This window comes from Gossypium arboreum, chromosome 12, assembly GCF_025698485.1.
Source record: "Gossypium arboreum isolate Shixiya-1 chromosome 12, ASM2569848v2, whole genome shotgun sequence".
Classification (NCBI taxonomy): domain Eukaryota; kingdom Viridiplantae; phylum Streptophyta; class Magnoliopsida; order Malvales; family Malvaceae; genus Gossypium; species Gossypium arboreum.
Genome location: NC_069081.1, coordinates 5,443,127 through 5,463,902, shown reverse-complemented (window position 1 = coordinate 5,463,902; position 20,776 = coordinate 5,443,127). Strand labels below are relative to the sequence as shown.

The 20,776-nt window shown below is 37.6% G+C and overlaps 3 protein-coding genes across 6 annotated transcripts; 2 read left to right on the top strand and 1 right to left on the bottom strand.

The window, feature by feature from the left end:
* The first annotated feature begins 7,018 nt into the window (after nucleotides 1-7,018).
* On the top strand, nucleotides 7,019-12,200 carry LOC108477972 (translocase of chloroplast 120, chloroplastic-like). 3 transcript variants are annotated; one of them, XR_008275750.1, is made up of 3 exons: nucleotides 7,019-7,590; nucleotides 7,916-11,512; nucleotides 11,837-12,200. XR_008275750.1 is itself a non-coding variant. In XM_017780426.2 (2 exons), the coding sequence occupies exon 2, from the start codon at nucleotides 7,940-7,942 to the stop codon at nucleotides 11,444-11,446; it is 3,507 nt and encodes a 1,168-aa protein (XP_017635915.2). In that variant the 5' UTR covers nucleotides 7,020-7,590; nucleotides 7,916-7,939; the 3' UTR covers nucleotides 11,447-12,200. The 3 variants fall into 3 exon arrangements, 1 of the variants encoding a protein (XP_017635915.2); XR_008275749.1 differs by having other exon boundaries at nucleotides 11,775-12,200; XM_017780426.2 differs by having other exon boundaries at nucleotides 7,020-7,590; nucleotides 7,916-12,200.
* A 2,523-nt stretch (nucleotides 12,201-14,723) lies between these two features.
* Nucleotides 14,724-18,463, top strand: LOC108476494 (uncharacterized). 2 transcript variants are annotated; one of them, XM_017778701.2, is made up of 8 exons: nucleotides 14,726-15,531; nucleotides 15,605-15,810; nucleotides 15,919-16,339; nucleotides 16,422-16,629; nucleotides 17,082-17,189; nucleotides 17,284-17,403; nucleotides 17,483-17,552; nucleotides 18,180-18,463. In XM_017778701.2, the coding sequence occupies exons 1-8, from the start codon at nucleotides 15,305-15,307 to the stop codon at nucleotides 18,263-18,265; spliced, it is 1,446 nt and encodes a 481-aa protein (XP_017634190.1). In that variant the 5' UTR covers nucleotides 14,726-15,304; the 3' UTR covers nucleotides 18,266-18,463. The 2 variants fall into 2 exon arrangements, 1 of the variants encoding a protein (XP_017634190.1); XR_008275748.1 differs by lacking the exon at nucleotides 18,180-18,463 and having other exon boundaries at nucleotides 14,724-15,531; nucleotides 17,297-17,403.
* Nucleotides 18,464-18,709: 246 nt separating this feature from the next.
* Nucleotides 18,710-19,952, bottom strand: LOC108476495 (uncharacterized). The gene has a single exon (XM_017778702.2). It carries the CDS (start codon nucleotides 19,664-19,666, stop codon nucleotides 18,710-18,712), a length of 957 nt encoding a protein of 318 aa, XP_017634191.1. The 5' UTR covers nucleotides 19,667-19,952.
* Nucleotides 19,953-20,776: the final 824 nt, after the last annotated feature.

The following is a 20,776-nucleotide window of genomic DNA, read 5'->3' as shown; positions in this document are numbered from 1 at the left end:
AGCCTAACTCACAACAATTAAAGATTCAATAGAATTCCTTTAAGGCACCCACGAAGAACAACGGAAGAACGAAAGAAGAACGAACTCGAAAGATGAACAAAAGCCATAGAAAAGCAAGAACACTTGAGAGAAAAGTTTGAGTGAATACTCTCAAAATTCTATTAATAACTGAGTGAATTACAATGAGGGGGAGAGGCCTCTATTTATAGCTGAGCCTCCCCAAAATCAACAGTATAGACCAAAGTATATCAATAGCTAAGATTAAAATCTATCTAGATATCAAATCTCTAAGATTATAAAATCGTATCTTCTAAAGATTACATTTCATGTCTAGAATCGCATATCTTTGAAAATCACCTTCCATATTTGCCAAGTTTTGGAGATGGGCTTTCAATCTCTCCAAGCAACGAACCAGTTCGATTGGGCCAAATGACCTTCCTCGAATATAATGGATTGTACAAGTTCATCATGGTCATCATTGTTGTGGGCTCCCATGCGCAACCCATGACTTTCTCCTCCATTGTTTTAGCGACACCCTCGTCACATCCTTTTCATGAAACTTGTCTATCTTTTCTTAGAACTGCCACAATGCGTCAGCAAGTTCTCAACTTGCTTCGTTGTTGGAAAGTCCCTTCTATCGAACTAAGTATTCATGCTGCGGCCGATGGCACTTTCGTTTAATCACAAGATCTGCCTTAGTGTTTTCAATTTCACGGTCGTAAGAGACCTTTACCCTCATTAGTGCTCATTCGGACTTGCCTCGATTCAAATCCTCTTGATCCTCATAGAATGGCTTAAGCATGTTTACATGAAACATTGGGTGGACTTTGAACTTTGCTGGCAACTCAAGCTTGTAGGGGACCTTAGCTACTTTCTTCACAACTCTAAACGGCCCCTCATAGCTTTGCACAAGTCCCTTGTGCAAACCCATATATCGCAAAATCAAGTGTAGTTTGGTAAGGACTGAGTCACCCACCTAAAATTGCACATCTCTTTGATTCTGATCGGCCCACTTTTTGTTGCGCTTACTTGCCTTATGTAAACAAGCTCTAGCCAAGTCATTTTTCTCTTGCCAATCTTTCACAAATCGATAAGCTGTCGGATTTGGTCCTATATAACGGGTCGCAACAGCGTTGGGTGTGAGTAGCTGCTAGCCCATCACTATCTCGAATGGACTTTGATTCGTTGCCCCATTTCACTACAAGTTGTATGAAAATTGGGTCACATCCAACAAATTTGGCCAATCCTTTTGTGTGGCACTCACATAGTGCTGAAGATATGTTTCCAACAATGCATTCACTCGTTTGGTTTACCCATCAGTTTACAGAAGCATGCTTGTGGAAAATTTTAAGTTTGAACCCATTGACTTGAACAACTCTGTCCAGAACCAGCCCGTGAATCGCCCATCTCGATCACTGATAATAGACAGTGGCACTCCCCAATATTATACCACATGTCTAAGGAATAAACGGGCTGCTTCCTTAGTAGGGCACTCCTTGGTAGCTAGAATAAATGTCAGATATTTCGAAAATATGTCCACTACAACAAGAATACTTGCAAATCCATTAGACTTAGGCAAACCAATAATAAAATCTCTGAATATACTTTCTTATGGTATGGTCTTTTCAAAATAGGCAAGGGTTGTAGCAAACCGACTGGAATCTTTAACTCCACTTTGTCTTGTTGGCATACTAGACAAGTTTTCACATTAGTCTCCACATTATCACTCATGTGAGGCCAATAGTAACGATCTTCTAAAAGGGCCAAGGTACATTGCATTTCTAGATGGCCTGCCCATCTCGAGTCATGACATTCTTTTAGGACTTCCTTACACAATTTCCCATAATGAGGCACATAGAAGCGATGCCCATGGGTGTATAACAAATCCCCATCAAGCCAAAATCTCCTCTTCCTCTCCCTGGCAAGCTCAATCAAGCTTTTGGTCATGGGATCATGGGATAATCCCTCTCGAATTCGCTCCAATAAGGAACTATCGGGTTGGCTGATTGTCGCAAATTTCATCTTTCAGCTAAGTGCATTAGCCACAATGTTGGTACTCCCTGGCTTATACTCCATTGTGAAATCAAACTCAGTTAGGAAAACCTGCCAATGAGCCTGTTTGGGAGACAACTTTTTCTAGGTTAGAAAATAATTGTTGGCAACATTATTGGTAAAGACCACGAACTTGGAACCCAGTAAATAATGTATCCATGTGCGCAAGCAATGTACCACAATGGTCATCTCCTTTTCTTAAATCGTGTATCTCTGTTCTGTCTTATTTAACTTTCGACTCTCAAAAGTAATTGGATGCCCATCTTGCATCAGTACTCCCCCAATAGCATAATCTGGGGTATCTGTGCGTACCTTATAAGGCTTCAAAAAATTCGGCAATACAAGTACAGTCTCCCTTGTCATTACTTACTTTAATTGATTAAAGGCCCTCTCACATTGTAGATTCCAATCCCATACCTTTTCTTTTTCAACATGTCCATCAATGGTGTGGTGATTGTAGAGTAGCATTCGATAAAGCGTCGATTGTAATTTGTCAATCCAAGGAAAGATCTCATCTCTGTCACATTGGTTGGAGATTCTCACTAAAAAATGGCCCGAATCTTACTCTCATCCATTCTGATCTAGACACCTCCCACAATGTGGCCAAGGAACGACACTTCTTGTTGGGCAAATGAGCACTTCTCCTCTTTGACAAACAACTCATTTTCCCTCAAAGTTTGGAACACATCCCTCAAGTGTCTCACATGTTCCTCAAGAGACTTACTATACACCACAATATCATCAAAGTAAACAACCACGAAACGATTAAAGAAAGGTTGAAGTACCTTATTCATGAGGGTGTAGAATGTTGCTGGGGCATTCGTAAGTCTGAAGGGTATTACAAGGAACTCATACAAACCATATCACGTTACACAAGCTGTCTTTGGCTCGTCTCCTAGGCTATCCGAACTTGATGGTACCCCGATCTCAAATTTAACTTGGTAAACCATTTCGTATTGCCAAGGTGATCAAACAAATCTGCAATAAGAGGAATAGGGTGCCTGTTCTTCACAGTGATTTTGTTTAGAGCCCGACAATCGATACACATTCTCAATGACCTATCATGTTTCTTTTGAAATAACATTGGAGCACCATATGGAGATTTAGATGGCTTAATGAATCTCGTATCTAAAAGCTCCTTCAATTGTTTTTGCAACTCTTCTAATTCTGGCGGAGACATACGATATGGGGCCCTTGCTGACGGCACCATGTTGGACACTAGCTTGATCTTGTAGTCCACCTCTCTTTTGGGTGGAAAACTTTTAAGCAATTGGGCGGGCATCACATCTCGAAAAGATTGCAACAATTGACCCACTTCTTTCGGGATCTTACCAAAGGACTTAATGGTTTCTTTGATCTTCAAGATGGTTAAATAGAAGACTTCATCTCTACGTACTCCTTTAGTAAATTGAATTATTGACAGCGTTTTTCCCTCAAATTTTCTTTTCCTTGTTATTCTCACCAAGCATTGATGGTTCGAATCTGAAATCATTATGTAAACTTTATCCAACCACAAAATCATAGCCATTAAGTGGTATTACCTTAATGGATGCCTTACCTGTCCAATTGCCAAGTTAGAGATCCACTCCCTTCGCAACCCCCTTAATTGGAACAATTTCTAAGTTTGCGATTTTGATTCGATCCGACTCATTCTCTATCTTGAGTCCAAGTTTACGAGTAGCCTTTTCAGACATGAACAAATTAGACGCACTTGTGTTGACAATCGCATCTAATTTTCTGACCGCTACAGTGATATCTATAAACACCAGTCCATGATTTATCTTACATTTGACACCCCCTAGTATCGAACTAAGATTATTATCCTCCACATCTGACTCCACTTTGGCTTTCATAGTAGAGAGTGCAGCCTTCTTTGGACAGTCCATAATCATATGTAGGTCATCACAATAGAAGCAACTTATAGGCTCAATCTTCTTTTTGTCCCAAAGCTTCTTACAATTGCCATTCCTAGTGGGCTTTTCTATGTCACCCCTACTATTGACCTTTGGATTGAATTTGGGCTTAGAAGACTCATGCTTGTCTTTCTTCCCACCAAATTCGGCAAATGACTCTACTACATACATGGCATTGGTAAGCTCTTGGACTCCTCAATGTTAAACTCTTGCTTCGCCTATGGTTTCAACCCATCCATGAAGAAAAAGAACACATTTTCCTCACCAATATCTAAGATTTGAAGCATGAGTTCGCTAAACTTCTACACATACTCTATCACAATATCTTGTTGCTCAAGCCAACACAACTTTGCCCGAGCATCATCCTCGGTATATTCTGGATAAAACTGTACTTTGAACTCACATTGGAACTCCTCCCAAGTCCCAATTTTGATCCAACCACATCTCACATTGGTGGACTTATAACGCCACCACAACAAAGCAACGTCAGTAAGATATATAGTAGTAGTAATTACCTTAGTGGCATCGTCCATGATGCCTTTGTCACAAAATTATTACTTGATTCCCCATAGAAAATTGTCTACATCTGTTGCGAACATTGTTCCCTTGAACTCTTTGGGCTTAGGAACATCCACATTAGCTTGGGTGCGACAGTAACAAACTTTCTATTGCCCAAAGCAGCCTTGTAGATTGTGAGTTCACCCTTGAGCTCCGAAATCTCCTCTTTTAAGGCCGATATCATAGCTTCAATTGCAGGATCTCTACCAATAAGCTTTTTAACATTGTTTGATACATACTCTTTAAGCTGCTCCTTTAGGGACTGCAACCCATCAATGACCCTATCATCGATATCATCAATCTTCTCCTTGACATCCCTCACGGATTCCTCGAGAATGACGACTTGATCTTCCAAAGTTGACAGTATGTCCCTCGAACGACTAGCTTTCTTAGCCCTCCCACGAGTCTTCATTCCCTTAACATTCTCAGCAACTTCTTTTGACATCTTTCAACGGTGCCCTTGAACCTGGCTCGGATACCAACTGTCACGGACTTAGATTTTTCTCACGTAATCCATGCGGCCTTAGGTAGTTCTTTTGCTAAAAAACGCCTAAGTCAGCCTAACTCGCAACAATTAAGGATTCAACATAATTCCTTTAAGGCGCCCACGAAGAACAACGGAGTAACGAAAGAAGAACAAACTCGAAAGATGAACAAAAGCCAGAGAAAAGTTTGAGTGAATACCTTCAAAATTCTATTAATAACTGAATGAATTATAATGAGGGGGAGAGGCCTTTATTTATAGTTGAGCCTCCCCAAAATCAACGGTATAGATCAAAGTACATCAATTGTTAAGATTAAAAGCTATCTAGATATCAAATCTCTAATATTACAAAATCGTATCTTCTAAAGATTACATTTAACGTCTAGGACCGCATATATTTGAAGATCACCTTCCATATTTGCCAAGCTTCGGAGATGGCCTTTCAATCTCTCCAAGTAACGGACCAGTCCGATTGGGCCAAATGACCTCCTTTGAATATAATGGATCGTACAAGTTTATCATGATCGTCATAGTTGCGGGCTCCCATGTGCAAACCATGACACTAGTTCACAGGTCAACCTATTTTTTACCTCTCGCCAGATTAATACCCCAATTAGTTTCCAATTTGACCAGGTAGTCCAATCCAATTTAGATAACATTAAATTTTGGTTTTTTTTTATATTTTTAAAATCATTTTATTGGTTTATTTTTTGAATTTTAAAGAGTTTTTATTTTTTAAAATTTTATGATTTTTATTTAAAATATGAAAAATATTTTTTATGCATTTTAAAGGATAAGGACCAATTGGTAAAAAATGTAAATGTTGAGAGTTAAGAAGGTTATATTACCTTTGATACTGTTAACTTTAACAACAAAATTAGGAGAGACCAATATGTTTAAATAAAAAAGTACATGACTCAATGTTTCGAAATTAAAATATAGAGACTAAATTTTAAATTTCAAAAGAGTACAAAGACATATGACTTATTTAAATGATAAAAAAAATATTAATTTGGGGTTTTTGAGATGTGACTAAGGAAGTGCCTACTTCTTTTGTCACTGCAACATGTAGCAACTTGTCATATTTAGGAGATTGACAATTTATTGAACCGTATCTCTGGGTTAAACTAATATTGTGGATTATATCAAGCCCATCAATGAGGATTGTATCAGCTGGAAAAACTTATTTAGAAAACCATATTGAGTATATCAAATAGCTTCAATTGAGGAAGTTAGATCAAATTGAAATGTTCAAAACTTAACTACCAACAATCTATGTTTACCTTGATTGTTATTATTAAATTATATTCATCTTATTTAGCTAATGTTTAATAGGAATTATTATAGATTTCGTTAAGTTAGTAAGTCTCGAAAGCTTCATATAATTGAGAGACTTGTATAGATTAATATAGATAGATGGAGAGCACTTTATTTGTTTAAGTAAGGAAAATTATTTGCAAGAATGCATTTGATTGTATTATGATTTTATAAACCAAGCTCTCATAGAGAGAATTTAGGCTTAGTTTAACATTGCTTCTTAAAAGTGCTTTTAGGCCAAAAAAAATACTTGCTTGAGCAAAAGCTAATATTTTCTATTTCTGCTTTTAGCTAAAAAAATAATTTTACAAAGCATATTTTTGTTCCAAAAGCACTTTTGAAAAGCTTAAAAGCATCTTGTTTAGTAATATTTTTATATCAAAAGTGTTTTTTAAAAACAATGTTAAACTGATCCTTAGTGGTGAAAGATTCACTCTTAAAAAATACAAGAATGAGGAAATTGTCATTGGGGTATGATAGATTTAGAATTACTAGCACACAGTACTGATAGAAGTGTCTAACTTTCCAAATTGCCCCTTAGTTTATTACTTATCAAAATAATTTAATGAAAAGAAATATATAAACTTACTTGAGCAAAATGTATTAGTAGGTAAATTGTTTTTAATATATCAACCAAAAATGGGGACCGGGGGTGGGGGATCTGATTGGGTTGATCCCTATAATTCCCTCACCTAATACCTTCTAAACACATGTGGTCAAACGAAAAAAATCCACCAACAAAGCAGCCCCACAGCTCCAAATGAATTGGATACATTCATAACATCCATCACTGTAATTTGATTGAAACCTTACAAAAATTGATGTTACATCAATAATGAAAGCCTCCCTACCCATTAAATTTCTTCAAGTGAAAATACTTCCACAAACAACAGTCATATTTACTAACAATCTCATCTCAACAGCTTGGTTTGTTTGTAGGGTTGATTAGAGGAGAGATGAGTAGGCACAATCAAATATGGTTGAATCAGGAAAGATTGGACGGTCCACAATCTCTGTCCCTCTCGAATAAGGTATGATCACGTGACTCACACACTCATGATTCGGCGTTTTTCATGATCATACTAATCAACCATCTCTCACCGTCTGATCACAACCCAACCTCCATTTTCATCCCTTGATCACCTTCTTATCCTTAATACTTCCATTCTTCCTTTGCCTCTCTAATCTGTCTCTTATTATAGTACACAAACCCCCTTTTTCCCCCTTTTCTCTATCTGAAAATCACCGCAGAATCAAAAAGACCAGGTAACCTTGTGTTTTATTATAATTGCCCATCTCTTTTTTTTCTTTCTTTTATTATTTACATTTATTGCGTTAATCCCTTTTTAAAGTATGAACTTGGGATCTTATTTGATTTGGAAAGGTGATGTTATATTCTAAAGAAAGGCAACGATCTATTTTCTTCCTTTAACATGTGGATCAATATTGCATTTTTATGTTCGGGTTTTAGGAAAGGATGGCTTTTCGTTTTGTGGGTGTTTCTTATAATTGATTCTTTATTGATTATTCAGATGTTTAATGGTTATGATGGGCTGTTCTCTTTTTCTTTTAATGTTCTTCGTGAATTTAGGCTTTTGAAGCAACATTTGTGAAAATGGAAAATGGGGTAGTAATGGTAGACAACAAGATTGCGGAAGAAAGAGTTGCCAATGAGGAAGTGGAGGTGAGGGTTGCTGGGGATTCCGGTGAAACAAAAGAACCGGTAGATGAGGTTTTTGGGGAGGCAATTGCAACACAGGAGATTTTGCAAGAACAGGCAGAAAAACCTGGAGTGGATGGCAGCAGTTTAGTTGCCGATGCAATTGGAAATGTTGAGACATTTGGTGATACTGGTTCAGAGGTAGTTAAGGAGAATTTGAATTTAGAACCTAAAGAAGAGACCTTTCAAGAGGCTGTTGAGGTTCTAACTGAGGTTGGAGCTCTGGAGAATGCAATTCCAAGTGAGGTTGGAACTCTGGAGGTTGTGGCAGAGTCGGTGGACCAGCAGAAAGGGGAGTGTGTTAGTGGTGGTGTGGTGTTGGATAAGATTGACGAGGGAGGGACTGAAATGGGCGAAAGGACTGATGAATTGAATAGTGCGAAGGAAGTACCTGAAGTCAGTGGTACCAGAGAAACAGAAGTTCCAAGGGACAAGGAAAAAAGGAATCTCAAGTTTGGTACAGTCATGGAGATGCCTGTAAAAGGAGATACTTATCAGGGAAAAGAGAGTACGGAGGTAAAAGGTGCCACAGCTGATCTTGATTCAGTAGATGGTGGTGACAAAGATGAAAAAGCAAAAAAGGCTTTTGCTGCTGCGGAGGATACCATGAATGGAGAAGTAAAAGATTTATCTGGTGCTAGGGATATGAAGAATAATGGTGAGATTGATGAACTGAGAGATATGCTGTCTGAGCCAAGTAAATCTGTTGAAGAGACAGTTGCTTCTGCAGTCGGGAACTTATCCTCTTCAGAAAAGTTTACAGATGAGAGGAATGAGAAGATTGAGGTTGGTAAAGCTGATTTGAGAACAGAGGTTCATGATAGTTTTCAATCTCGGCTCCCTGATGAAATGGTGGGTAATAAATGTCAAGATATTGATTTTGTGACTGAACAATCTGATGATAAAGCAGAGAAAAGTCAACAAAATAAGCAAAGCACCCCAGTGACCCTAGAGCAGGAAGTGCAACATGCTCCAGGATCTTCAGTGTCTGCAAAAGCCAAAGAGATTGGGAAGAAAGCAGACATAACTCAGGAGCCTAAGACAAACACCTCTGTGACTAAAGAATGTTTAATTGTTCCTGCTCCGGCATCATCTGTTAAATCTACAAACCTTGCTACCCCTTCTCATCCTGCTGGCCTTGGGCGTGCTGCTCCGCTATTGGAACCTGCCCCCAGGGTGGTGCAGCAGCCTCGTGTGAATGGAAGTGTCTCTCAAGCACAGGCACAGGCACAGCAAATTGAAGATCCTGGTAATGTGGAGGCTGAGGAGAATGATGAGACTCGTGAAAAGCTTCAGTTGATTAGAGTTAAGTTTTTGCGGCTTGCAAATAGGCTCGGGCAGACTCCCCATAATGTTGTTGTGGCACAGGTTTTGTACAGACTAGGATTAGCTGAGCAGCTCCGGGGGAGAAATGGGGGCCGGGTTGGTGCCTTCAGCTTTGACCGTGCAAGTGCTATGGCTGAACAGCTTGAGGCAGCTGGAAATGAACCCCTTGATTTCGCCTGTACAATTATGGTCCTTGGGAAAACAGGAGTTGGTAAAAGTGCTACTATTAATTCAATATTTGATGAAATCAAGTTTGGCACTAATGCTTTCCAGACTGGTACCAATAAGGTTCAGGATGTTGTGGGTACTGTGCATGGTATTAAGGTTCGTGTAATTGACACACCAGGCCTTCTTCCTTCCTGGTCTGACCAATGCCAGAATGAGAAGATCCTTCACTCTGTTAAGCGTTTCATCAAGAAAACACCTCCAGATATTGTGTTGTACCTCGATAGGTTGGACATGCAAACAAGGGATTTTGGTGATATGCCCCTTTTGCATACCATAACTGATATCTTTGGTCCATCTATATGGTTTAATGCAATTGTGGTTTTGACTCATGCAGCTTCTGCTCCACCAGATGGTCCAAATGGTACTGCTTCTAGTTATGACATGTTTGTCACTCAGCGTTCTCATGTTGTACAGCAGGCTATTCGTCAGGCAGCTGGGGATATGCGACTCATGAATCCTGTTTCGTTAGTGGAGAATCACTCTGCATGTAGAACAAATAGGGCAGGCCAGAGAGTATTGCCAAATGGTCAGGTCTGGAAGCCTCATTTGTTGTTGCTTTCCTTTGCATCTAAAATTCTGGCAGAGGCAAACACACTGTTGAAGTTGCAAGATACTCCTCCAGGGAAGCCTTTTGCAACTCGAACAAGAGCACCTCCTCTACCTTTCCTTCTTTCATCTCTTCTTCAATCAAGACCGCAAGTTAAGCTTCCTGAAGAGCAGTATGGCGATGAGGATGGATTAGATGATGATTTGGATGAATCCTCAGACTCTGAGGATGAACCAGAATATGATGAGCTGCCACCTTTCAAGCGGTTGAGTAAAGCACAAATAGCAAAGCTTAGTAAAGCTCAGAAGAAAGCATATTTTGACGAGTTGGAATATAGGGAAAAGCTTTTTATGAAGAAACAACTGAAGGAAGAGAAAAAGCGGCGAAAGATGATGAAGAAAATGGCTGCTGCAGCCAAGGATCTGCCAAGTGAGTACGGTGAAAATGCAGAAGAAGAAAGTAGTGGTGCTTCTTCTGTTCCAGTTCCCATGCCAGATTTGGCGTTGCCTGCTTCTTTTGATTCTGATAATCCAACTCATCGCTATCGTTCCCTTGATTCCTCCAACCCATGGCTTGTTAGGCCTGTTCTAGATACACATGGTTGGGATCATGATGTTGGTTACGAAGGTATTAATGTTGAAAGACTGTTCGTTGCAAAAGAGAAATTTCCTATTTCTTTTTCTGGCCAGATTACAAAGGACAAAAGGGATGCCAATGTCCAAATGGAACTAGCCAGTTCTTTAAAGCATGGGGAAGGTAAAGCAACTTCAGTGGGTTTTGATATGCAGACTGTTGGAAAGGATTTAGCCTATACACTGCGCAGCGAGACCAGGTTTAGTAATCTGAAGAAGAATAAGGCAACAGCTGGCATCTCAGTTACACTCTTAGGTGATGCACTATCAGCTGGAGTGAAATTTGAAGACAAACTGATTGCTAATAAGCAGTTCCAGGTAGTCATGACTGGGGGTGCTATGACAGGACGCGGCGATCTTGCTTATGGGGGCAGCTTGGAAGCACAATTGAGGGATAAAGATTACCCTCTGGGTCGCTCCTTATCTACACTTGGTCTATCTATCATGGATTGGCATGGAGATCTCGCCATTGGATGCAATATACAATCACAGGTACCTGTTGGACGGTCTACAAACCTAATAGCTCGTGCCAATCTGAATAACAAAGGCGCAGGACAAGTCAGTTTACGAATAAATAGCTCTGAGCAGCTTCAGCTTGCTTTGACTTCTCTCTTTCCATTACTGAAAAAACTATTTGACTATTTCCATCAAGTGCAGTATGGACAATGATGAAAATAGGTTTGCTACGGAAATGACATTTTTAAAAATGGCCATATCTCTGTGGTCTTTCAAGAGGTGAGTGAAACATTGAAAGTAAGGTGCTGAAATTTCTATAGTATTTTTCTACCATTTCTTTTAACTTTGCTGGATATGGTGATTGTAGTTTCTTTGGTTAGATATTTTGCATAATAAGGTTATTTTTGCTCCCATGGAACCATCCTCAATCAAGAATTGCTTCTTTTCTCACTTGCCTACATTATTAAAATACTATAGAATATATGTAGCCAAAATATTCTACAAATTGGTGATGATGAGGTGACATTTCAATATTCATCAGGGCCGGAATTAGAAATGTAGTGGCACATGATAAAAGATCACTTGCACGGGGTTAATTTGCAGGTGACATTGCCTGTGGATTAGCTTTTATGGAGCGTAAAGCAGTGATGAGGACGCCCCTAGTGGAACCCATGAGGGCCCCTATTCATGTGTAACAGCTGCAATTGAATTGTAAGGGAGTTGAGAAGGGCAGTCGTGGCTTTCCTCAGGAGAGTTTTATAGGGGTTTCCTCTCCCCTGAAGGTCTCCCCAAAGGGTCATATCAGTCCCATTTCAATTGGTGGCCAGTGGCCCATGAATAAGAGCAACCTTTGACTCAGGGTTCAGTACTCTCCAGTATTATTTGTACTCTGGCATTGCCCAGTATTCGGAAAATATAGTCACAACAGTGTCGTTGATAACTTTTGAATATAATAACTTCTGTTGTACATCCAACACAATACAAAACACGATATACAAACATAGCATGAAAAAATAACACGGATACGTAGATTACCGTTATGTAGCTCAAGAAAGCTGATTCCTCCGAATTGTGAAACTCTAGCGTTATAAAAAACAACAAGAACTACACGTCTGATCTGTTCTGGGTTCAAGCCTTCCGAAATGTGAGCGTTAGATTCACTACGCTTCAGCTCCATGTTCATCATTGTATGTATTAGGCCCTAGTTATATCTAAATGTTGTTTACCCAATGATTCCTTTATTGGTTGAGATCAAGCTCCGCTATAGTTCACGTATAATAGTAGAAGCTAGTTTCATACGATACGAGGGGGTTTTCTTTGAAGTATACCATATACACGATGGCATCGAAATGAACCATGACAGATGACGACCCTTAAATATTAATGCTTCTTAAGGGCAATGGTTGGCCATAGATATTTTATTTTTACTACTAGTATTTTAACTTTTTTTTAATATAATTAAAAACTACTCTACTTTTGTATTGCGGTTGAAAGTGATTTTAAAAGAATGTTTTTTGAAAAGTATAGTAAAAAAGTGCTGTAAAAAGATATAGTTTGTTAAAATTAGAATTAGTTTATCATTGAGGTTGAAAGTATTTTGAAAAGTTTGATAGAATTTATTATTGTTGGTAAAAAGTGTTTTGAGAAGATAAAATGTCAATTCTAAACATGATGTTGTAAAGTAAAATATTTAATGAGAGATAAAAAGGTAACTTCATTAAAAATCACTTTTCTAAAATTAAAAGTTAAAAAAATTTATTTTTTTGGCTTAGGTTAAAATCCCAATTTAAATCAAATGTTTGGTTTTAAAATCGGCTTGTTGATTTTTCATTTTTATTTTTTTTTGAAATCAAGGTTCGAGTTGAAAAGTGTTTTTCAACCTCAATGATAAAAAAAACTTAACGTTTTTTTATTGTTGCCAAAAAATGCAGTTGACGGTTAAAACATTCATTATAGATATGATAATAGTAACTATTTAAGTTATTTGATATTTAAATAATTTAATATAGTGATATATGAAATATAAATTTTAAATACATTTTAAGTAATTAGTATAATTTTTTTAAAATTAATAATATATAAAATATTTTAAATAATCAAATATAATAAATAAGATTTAAAATTAATATAAAGATATTCAAATAATTTAATATAATGATATAAAAATATAAATTAATCTAATTTTTATATACCTTTTAAATAGTTGATATAAATAAAGGTATTTTGATCATGATAGTAGATAGCGTCCCAGTACTGCTTATACAAGTCGGATAGCTCTTTCTGGCAGTAAACAGAAACAATAAACTTTAGGTTCCATTCCATTGCAAGTTTCGATCAATATCAATCACATCAGTGCGTACCTATTAATTTCGTCCATGCCACCTGAAATATGGTATACTGGTTGGTACCAAAAAATAATTTAAAATATACTTTAAAATTAAATTTAATCTTTTATTATTTATTTTGATTTTGTTGAATTATGAATTATTATATGTATAATATGGAATGATCTTATTGTTTAATTTATGAAATAAATTTTTTAATTTGTTTATCTTTAATTTGCTTAGGGGGTGTTTGGTAAACAGAGTTTTGGACATTTTTTAGCTGATTTGGGCACAAATTGAAGATTGGTAGTCACACTCTCTAATTGTACTGTTTGGTGAAGGGAGGTTTGCAAGAGTTTATTGAGCTAAAACCTTCAAAATAAAATACACAAGGATGAGTAACATTTTTCACAAATTAGATATGTGGAATGGTATATTTGATCATACTTACTAAAAAATTACTCCATTTACCAGTGCTCTTAAACATGATTTCATTTACAAAATGATTTCATCTATTAAGGTTAGTTCTTTCTATACTTTTAAATTGCTGTACTTTTTTTGCCGAAATTTTTTACCCCTATAAGTCGATTTTTTCCTCCCTATTAGTCGAATTTTTTCCATGTATTTCCTCTTTTTTTTGTCTTTGTAATTTGAAATTTTGGTCCCTATAATTCTAATATTTTTGTCCTTGTAGTTCATTTTTTCCTCCAAAGTCAAATTTTTCTTCCTATTTTTTAATTCATGTAATTCTTTTTTATCCTATAAGTCGATTTTTCCCCAATTCAACTTTTTTTTTTATCTCTATAATTTGATTTGTTTGTCCCTATAATTCAACCTTTTTGTCTCTGTAATTTAAACTTTATTATTATTATTGTTTTTCCTATCAGTTATGGTTTATTTTTATTTCGTATTAAAATATGATTTTTATATCAAAAGCAATTTGCATTATATTTTCTATTTTTGCATTATACTTGTTCTAAAACTTATTAATTTTTTCCATCGATCTCTACCTCCTATCATTAATCTTTTTTTTCTTTTATTTAGTGAAATGATTTTGTATAGAAAATATTTGCATGATAAAAGAAAAGAAGCCCCTCCAAGTCGAGGTTATAATTGAGAATTTGAGGTTAGGTTGCAATGGTCTCTATTTCATTGGCTACCTGCTTGTTTAAATATCTGTTTTTGGCACAAGTTTTATTGCATTGCCATTTGTCTCTTATATCTACACCAAATTACCTCCTCTTAAATGCTTTGTTGTTTCACAGAAACGAACCAAATTACATTATGTGCTGCATGATATTTATTATTATTAGCAATTATTGAATTGGAATGTTTATTGGTGTTTTTGGTTCAAATTTTGTTAGAGCTATATAATTAAAATAAGTGAATTTTTTTAGAGCTATATATCCCCTGTGGTTTGCGGAGCCTTTGGACTCAATGGCTTGTCGGTTCTATTCCATGTCCCACGGTTCTGTCCCGCCGAAACTGAGTTTAACATCTGCCGACTCCGTTTTGTCTCCTTCTTTAGCATCTACCTAAGCTAACCCATTGCCTACAAACAACCACTTTCTCGTTCTAATCTGTTTTCCTTTTACATCGAATTTGAAACCCAAATTTTTATTTTTAAGATATGGATTTCAATTAATTTGTTGTGAGCTTTGCTTGCTGGACTTGATTATGTTTCTGATGGCAGTTTATTGATTATAATAGCAGAGATTTGTTTTATGATAATTTGGAGCGAAGGAAAATGCCGTCCAAGAAGAGGAGAAGAAAGGAAGAGAGACCCAAGATCCACCCCAAAAACAAGTACTCCGATAACCCGCCCGATTTCGCTCTTTTAGCCTCTTTATACCCTACCTTTAAACCCTTTGTCTTCTACACTCGCGAAGGCCGACCCAGAATCGACTGGACTGACTTCAATGCCACCCGCGAACTTACCCGCGTCCTTCTCCTTCACGACCACAACCTCCATTGGTGAACACTCTAGGCTTGCTTCTTCTTTACATATTGCTGTTATTGTTTATTAACTTGAAATGGATTTTAACAGGTGGATTCCTGATGGGCAGCTCTGCCCTACGGTGCCCAACCGCTCCAACTACATCCATTGGATTGAAGATCTTCTCTCTTCTCACATCATTCCCAGAGATAACAGCAATGAAGATAATGTGAGGGGATTTGATATAGGAACTGGAGCCAACTGTATCTACCCTCTTCTTGGCGCATCGCTATTGGGCTGGAGCTTTGTTGCATCAGGTTTTTTTTAAATGTTTTTCGCCTTAGTTTGCTTAATTATTCTGTTCATAATCCACCAATGTCTCATGTGAAATTCTGGGTTTTAAACATTTCTCTACTTGATTGCAGAAATGACTGATGTAGCTATAGAATGGGCAGAGAGGAATGTTAAAAACAATCCAAATATTTCAGAATTAATTGAGATTAGAAAAGTTAAATGTTCTCAAAACACCCTTTCTTCTGAGGGGTTAAGTGTTGAGTCTAGCTATTCTGAGGAAAGAGAAGGTTTGCCGTCTTCTTCCCTTGATATGCCAGCAGGTGAAGATAAGAGCTATAATGGACCTTCTATACTTGTTGATGTGGTAAGGGATGGTGAGACCTTTGACTTCTGCATGTGTAATCCCCCATTTTTTGAAAGCTTTGAGGAAGCAGGATTGAATCCGAGGACTTCTTGCGGTGGAACTTATGAGGAGATGGTCTGCCCTGGTGGTGAAAAGGCCTTTATTACACGTATTATTGAAGATAGTGTTGTGCTGAAGCAATCTTTCCGGTATTATTCTCAGGGATATCTCCACCTCGTTTAGTTTAAGTTGTTACATTCACTTAATGCTAACCTTTAAGTTTGCACTTAGGTGGTATACGTCAATGGTTGGAAGGAAAGTGAATCTCAAATTCCTAGTGTCAAAGCTTCGACAGGTTGGAGTTACTGTAGTAAAAACAACTGAGTTTGTCCAAGGGAAAACATGTCGATGGGGACTTGCTTGGTCCTTTGTGCCTCCTGCAACGAAGATAGTTACACCTCATGTGACTGAAAAGAACATTCTCTCCTTCATGCTTGAGGTTTGGCTATTTTCTTTAGTTTGTCTTAATAGTGTTCAAGTTTCTTTTCTCCACAAGCTTATTTGGAGGTATTATCCGACATTGACATCAGATGGATATCTACATTGCTTTTTGCCCTCTTTCTAAGTTAGACCTTGATGCAGCTTAAAATTTAATAATACAACTCAAAGGCATATCTGAACCATTGCGAGATTCATTATTCAGAATTTTAAAAGACATAAAAGAAATAGCTGCACGAACATTCATATTAAAGGGTCAATTTTTCACATTAGTTGACACATGCACAAAGTATCTTCAATTCTTATTACTATGCATCTCTAGCTGCTTGTATGGAGATATAATTTAAATCTATAGGCTTCTTTTTTTCTTTTATCTATATGTTTTTACGAGATGTTGCATTTTCTTTTTCTTAGTTTTATGACATTGCTCTTTTGAACTTCTCTTCTTCCTAGGGTATTCAACGCCAGTTTGGTGCAATACATGTACTCCGGTCAGTTGAATCCTTTTTCCTAGCTGGTGGAGCATCTTGTAAATTGAATGCCTCTTCTTTTGTGGTTGATGTAAGCAATATCTCCGTCCACTTATCATAGTGTCTTTTGACGTTGAATGAAAATTTGCTCTATGCTTACTCGCAAGACAATCTCATTTTAATAGATTACTGCATCAGCTGATCACTGCAATGCTCTGCTGAACAATGACGTAAAACATATTGATGAAGTTGCTAGTTGCAGCAATGTGCAAGAGGCACCCTCAAACTTGTGTTTTCGTATTTTGGTATGGTTACCTCAATTCTCTTGAATACAATTTGACCTGTGGTCAAGACTCTATACATGATTGCAATATTTGTTTTCAGGTCTTTCAGCAAATCCCAGGCACACTACTTGTTAAAGGATCATTACAGCATAGAGATAGCGCACTCTCAGGTTTTCACTTACTGTTTTCCTAATCTTTACAGAACTCAATGTTCTTACCTTTGATGGTGTTTTTGAAGCTTACCTGACCACCACAATAATCCTTGATCTATCAAATCTGAATTGGACATGCAGCCATTAACTTGCAGAATGCTTCCTGTAATTGATTGCTCAAACACTGTGAAAAGGAAGTCATTAAAACCTATCATTTTTACCAGAATAGTAGACCTGTCTGGCCAAGGCCAAGTCCAAATACTTATTCCTGGTTCAGATCAAGTAGCAAGAAATAGAATGTGAAATTCTATCTCGTTTTTCTTTTCTCAATTATATGGGAAGTCTAGAAACCCACCTTAGTACCCAGATATTGGTCATGAATATAATATTTTTTTTTAGTCTCTGTGAGTTGTTCCATGATACGAAAAGTTCCAGTTATGTGTGTGTGTTGGGGGGGGGGGTTGGTTATATACATATATATTTCATACAGTCTTCGTCAATCTTCATTAATGCTATTTGATTCCCAGCCATTCTGTTATTTTGACTCGGTGTTAACTGTATGTTTCGTTTTCTGATGGACCTATGATGTACTCTTAATTTTAGACTACTCAAATACTTGGACTATAATTCTTCTCTTGTTCGCAGGATTGTTCTCCTCAATAGTCCAACAGTTGGAGGCTTCACTGAGACAAAAGTTTTGCAAAGAGAAGACTGGCACCAATTATATCTAGGGTCCTAATCACATTATTCAGCGATGCAACATTTAGATTCCATAAATTGGAAGCTCATGTTTAGGACACATAACTGCTCCTACTGGGGGCTTGCTACTGCCCTCTGGAAGGCAATGTATGTACTTACTACTGAGCCATAAACACGGTACATGCTTGGAAACTTTAAATTATAAACTTATAAGCATCTTGAGCCGAAAATGTGCTTTTTTCTTTCTCTTTCTTTTCCTGAAAAGTTAAGGCCTGTTGGCCCAGCTTATAAGGGCTTTAAGAATTGCAGAAAAACCAAAAGCTGAAAGTATCAAAACTAGCCAATCCAACAAGAACATAAATATGCAAAATGTTATACACATTATATACTGCATTACAAACAAATTTGCATGCTTGTAGAAACTAGGTACTGCAAAAGAAATGTCCACTGAAGATGAGAAAAAGTTGACAGACTCATCAACACTCGCCATGGACCCGGGCGTGTGTAAGGCCAACACAAGCATCAACAAAATCCCCACCAATAAAATCTGTAGAGAATACTTGCAACCTATTGGCGCAACCTTCGGCAAAGCACCGATTGATGAACAGCCTAGCATATCCATGAATTCGGCCTGTTACTGGTCTAACGCATACCACAGGATTATCTGGCTGTGCTGTCACTGTGTTCTCCACTCTGTAGAAGAAATTCCTTGATGAAACTGGTGCTTGGTCACTCAAATACTTCAAATTACTATCAAACTTTGTGGATGGCAAATCTGTGTCAATCCAATTGTCCTTGAGATATTCAGCACTCCAGAATGGAGACCCTGGTTTAGGCTGAGCTGAGTTTCTTGGTTTCCAGACACAGATAATCCTCTTTGGCAACAATTCTGCAATTGTTTTGCCAAAGACGTAATCATCCTGGTGGATGAGGTACATGCCGAGTTTTTCCTCCAAGTAATCCTCAAATTCAGGAGGATCCCGGTGCCCGTATTCAGTGCGGATCTCCAGAATTATGACCTCGGACGTTGTCTCGAACAAGAACTTCTTGACATCATTTATGACAACATCGATGTTGTACGTCAACAAGATACCATGGCAGACATGATTGTTTTCATTAACTCTAATATCCAAAACTCTGGTGCCTAGAACAAGCTGCTGGTAAACAGACAAAGTCTGGCATTGCGCAAAAGGCCGAGAGATGCAGGGAATTCCTATCCTGTCGGTAGCAGAATTATGAGTTCCAGGCCATACAATGTTATTTATGTGAAGGTCCTTAGGACCAAGGCTGGCCATCCAATTCTTCCTGTCAGTAGGACGATAGTCACAACCAGGGAATGTTTCCCCGCAATTTTCATTAAGGTCAAAAAGCATTTGCTTTTCCACGGAGACTGCCTTGCGCCTTTGGATCTGTTTAGAGACCTCAGAACCCATTGAGAAGAAGAAAAAGAAGATTGCAGATTCCTTTCAAATCCTTCCTCCTCCTTCTCCTCCTCTTCTTCTTCTTGTTGGTATTTCCCTGCTTTTCCTTGTCTTTCAAGTTGCAAATTAAAAGGTTTTGTTTATGGGATTGAATATATAACATCATGACGTCGGATAGATTGTGTTATATTGTAGGGTCGGCCTTCTAAGAGAGACAGCTTTCTCAAAATTCTATTTTCCTCTCAATTATTATCTGCTATCTATGTTTTTTTTTAATTCAAACAGTAGGTGAAAAAACTATTTTAGTCATGTGAGCGGCTTTGAATTTCATTGCTTTATTGGTTGAGAATTAAAATTTATTTTCTCTGGGATTCTTCCACCTGTATGGCTGTCCGACATTCTGTCGAACGACGTGGTTTGTTGGTCTGTAACATTTTCAGTTCCTCCCCATTTCTTGCTAAAATCTACCTCTTTCTTCACTTGTCTCTTATCCATAAGGTGCCCGACTTTCTCAACCAATTCCCATTTCCCAATTGCACCATATATACTTGAAAGCAATACATACAGGCTGCTTTTCTCCCCGGTTCTATATTTCCATGGATTCTAGAAACAGCGAGAAGGGCATTCCATACCTGGCTACCATGCTCCAGATGGTTCATTGTAGATGCTCCATGTTGAGAAGGTTGTGGAGCTAAGTTTAAAAAGGTTAGCAGGATTCTTGAGTTTGTTCCACTATGGGGTGTTTTGGAGAGCATGGCTTGAATAATTAGATATGGATATTATTAAGAATTCTACTTCTTAGTCTTTTTCTAGAGTAAAAGTGTTTTTTCTCTCCCTCTCCTTGTTGATTAAACCGTGGACTTGCACTTAAGTTTGCAAATAGCATTCTTTTTGCTAAAATGAGTTATATGAGTGCAACTTCTACTAAACAACCATTATATCCATTATTTTCATAACTTCTCTTCCATTACTTTCATTATCCAATAATTCACAAACACAATCTTATGAATTAATTAACATCTCTCCTACGTTCTAAAAAAATGTCATAATCAACTAGCTATCAAGCTTTAGATGGCTCATCAACTGGTCGAAACGGCCGGCTCCACCTAGGAGATCAATCAA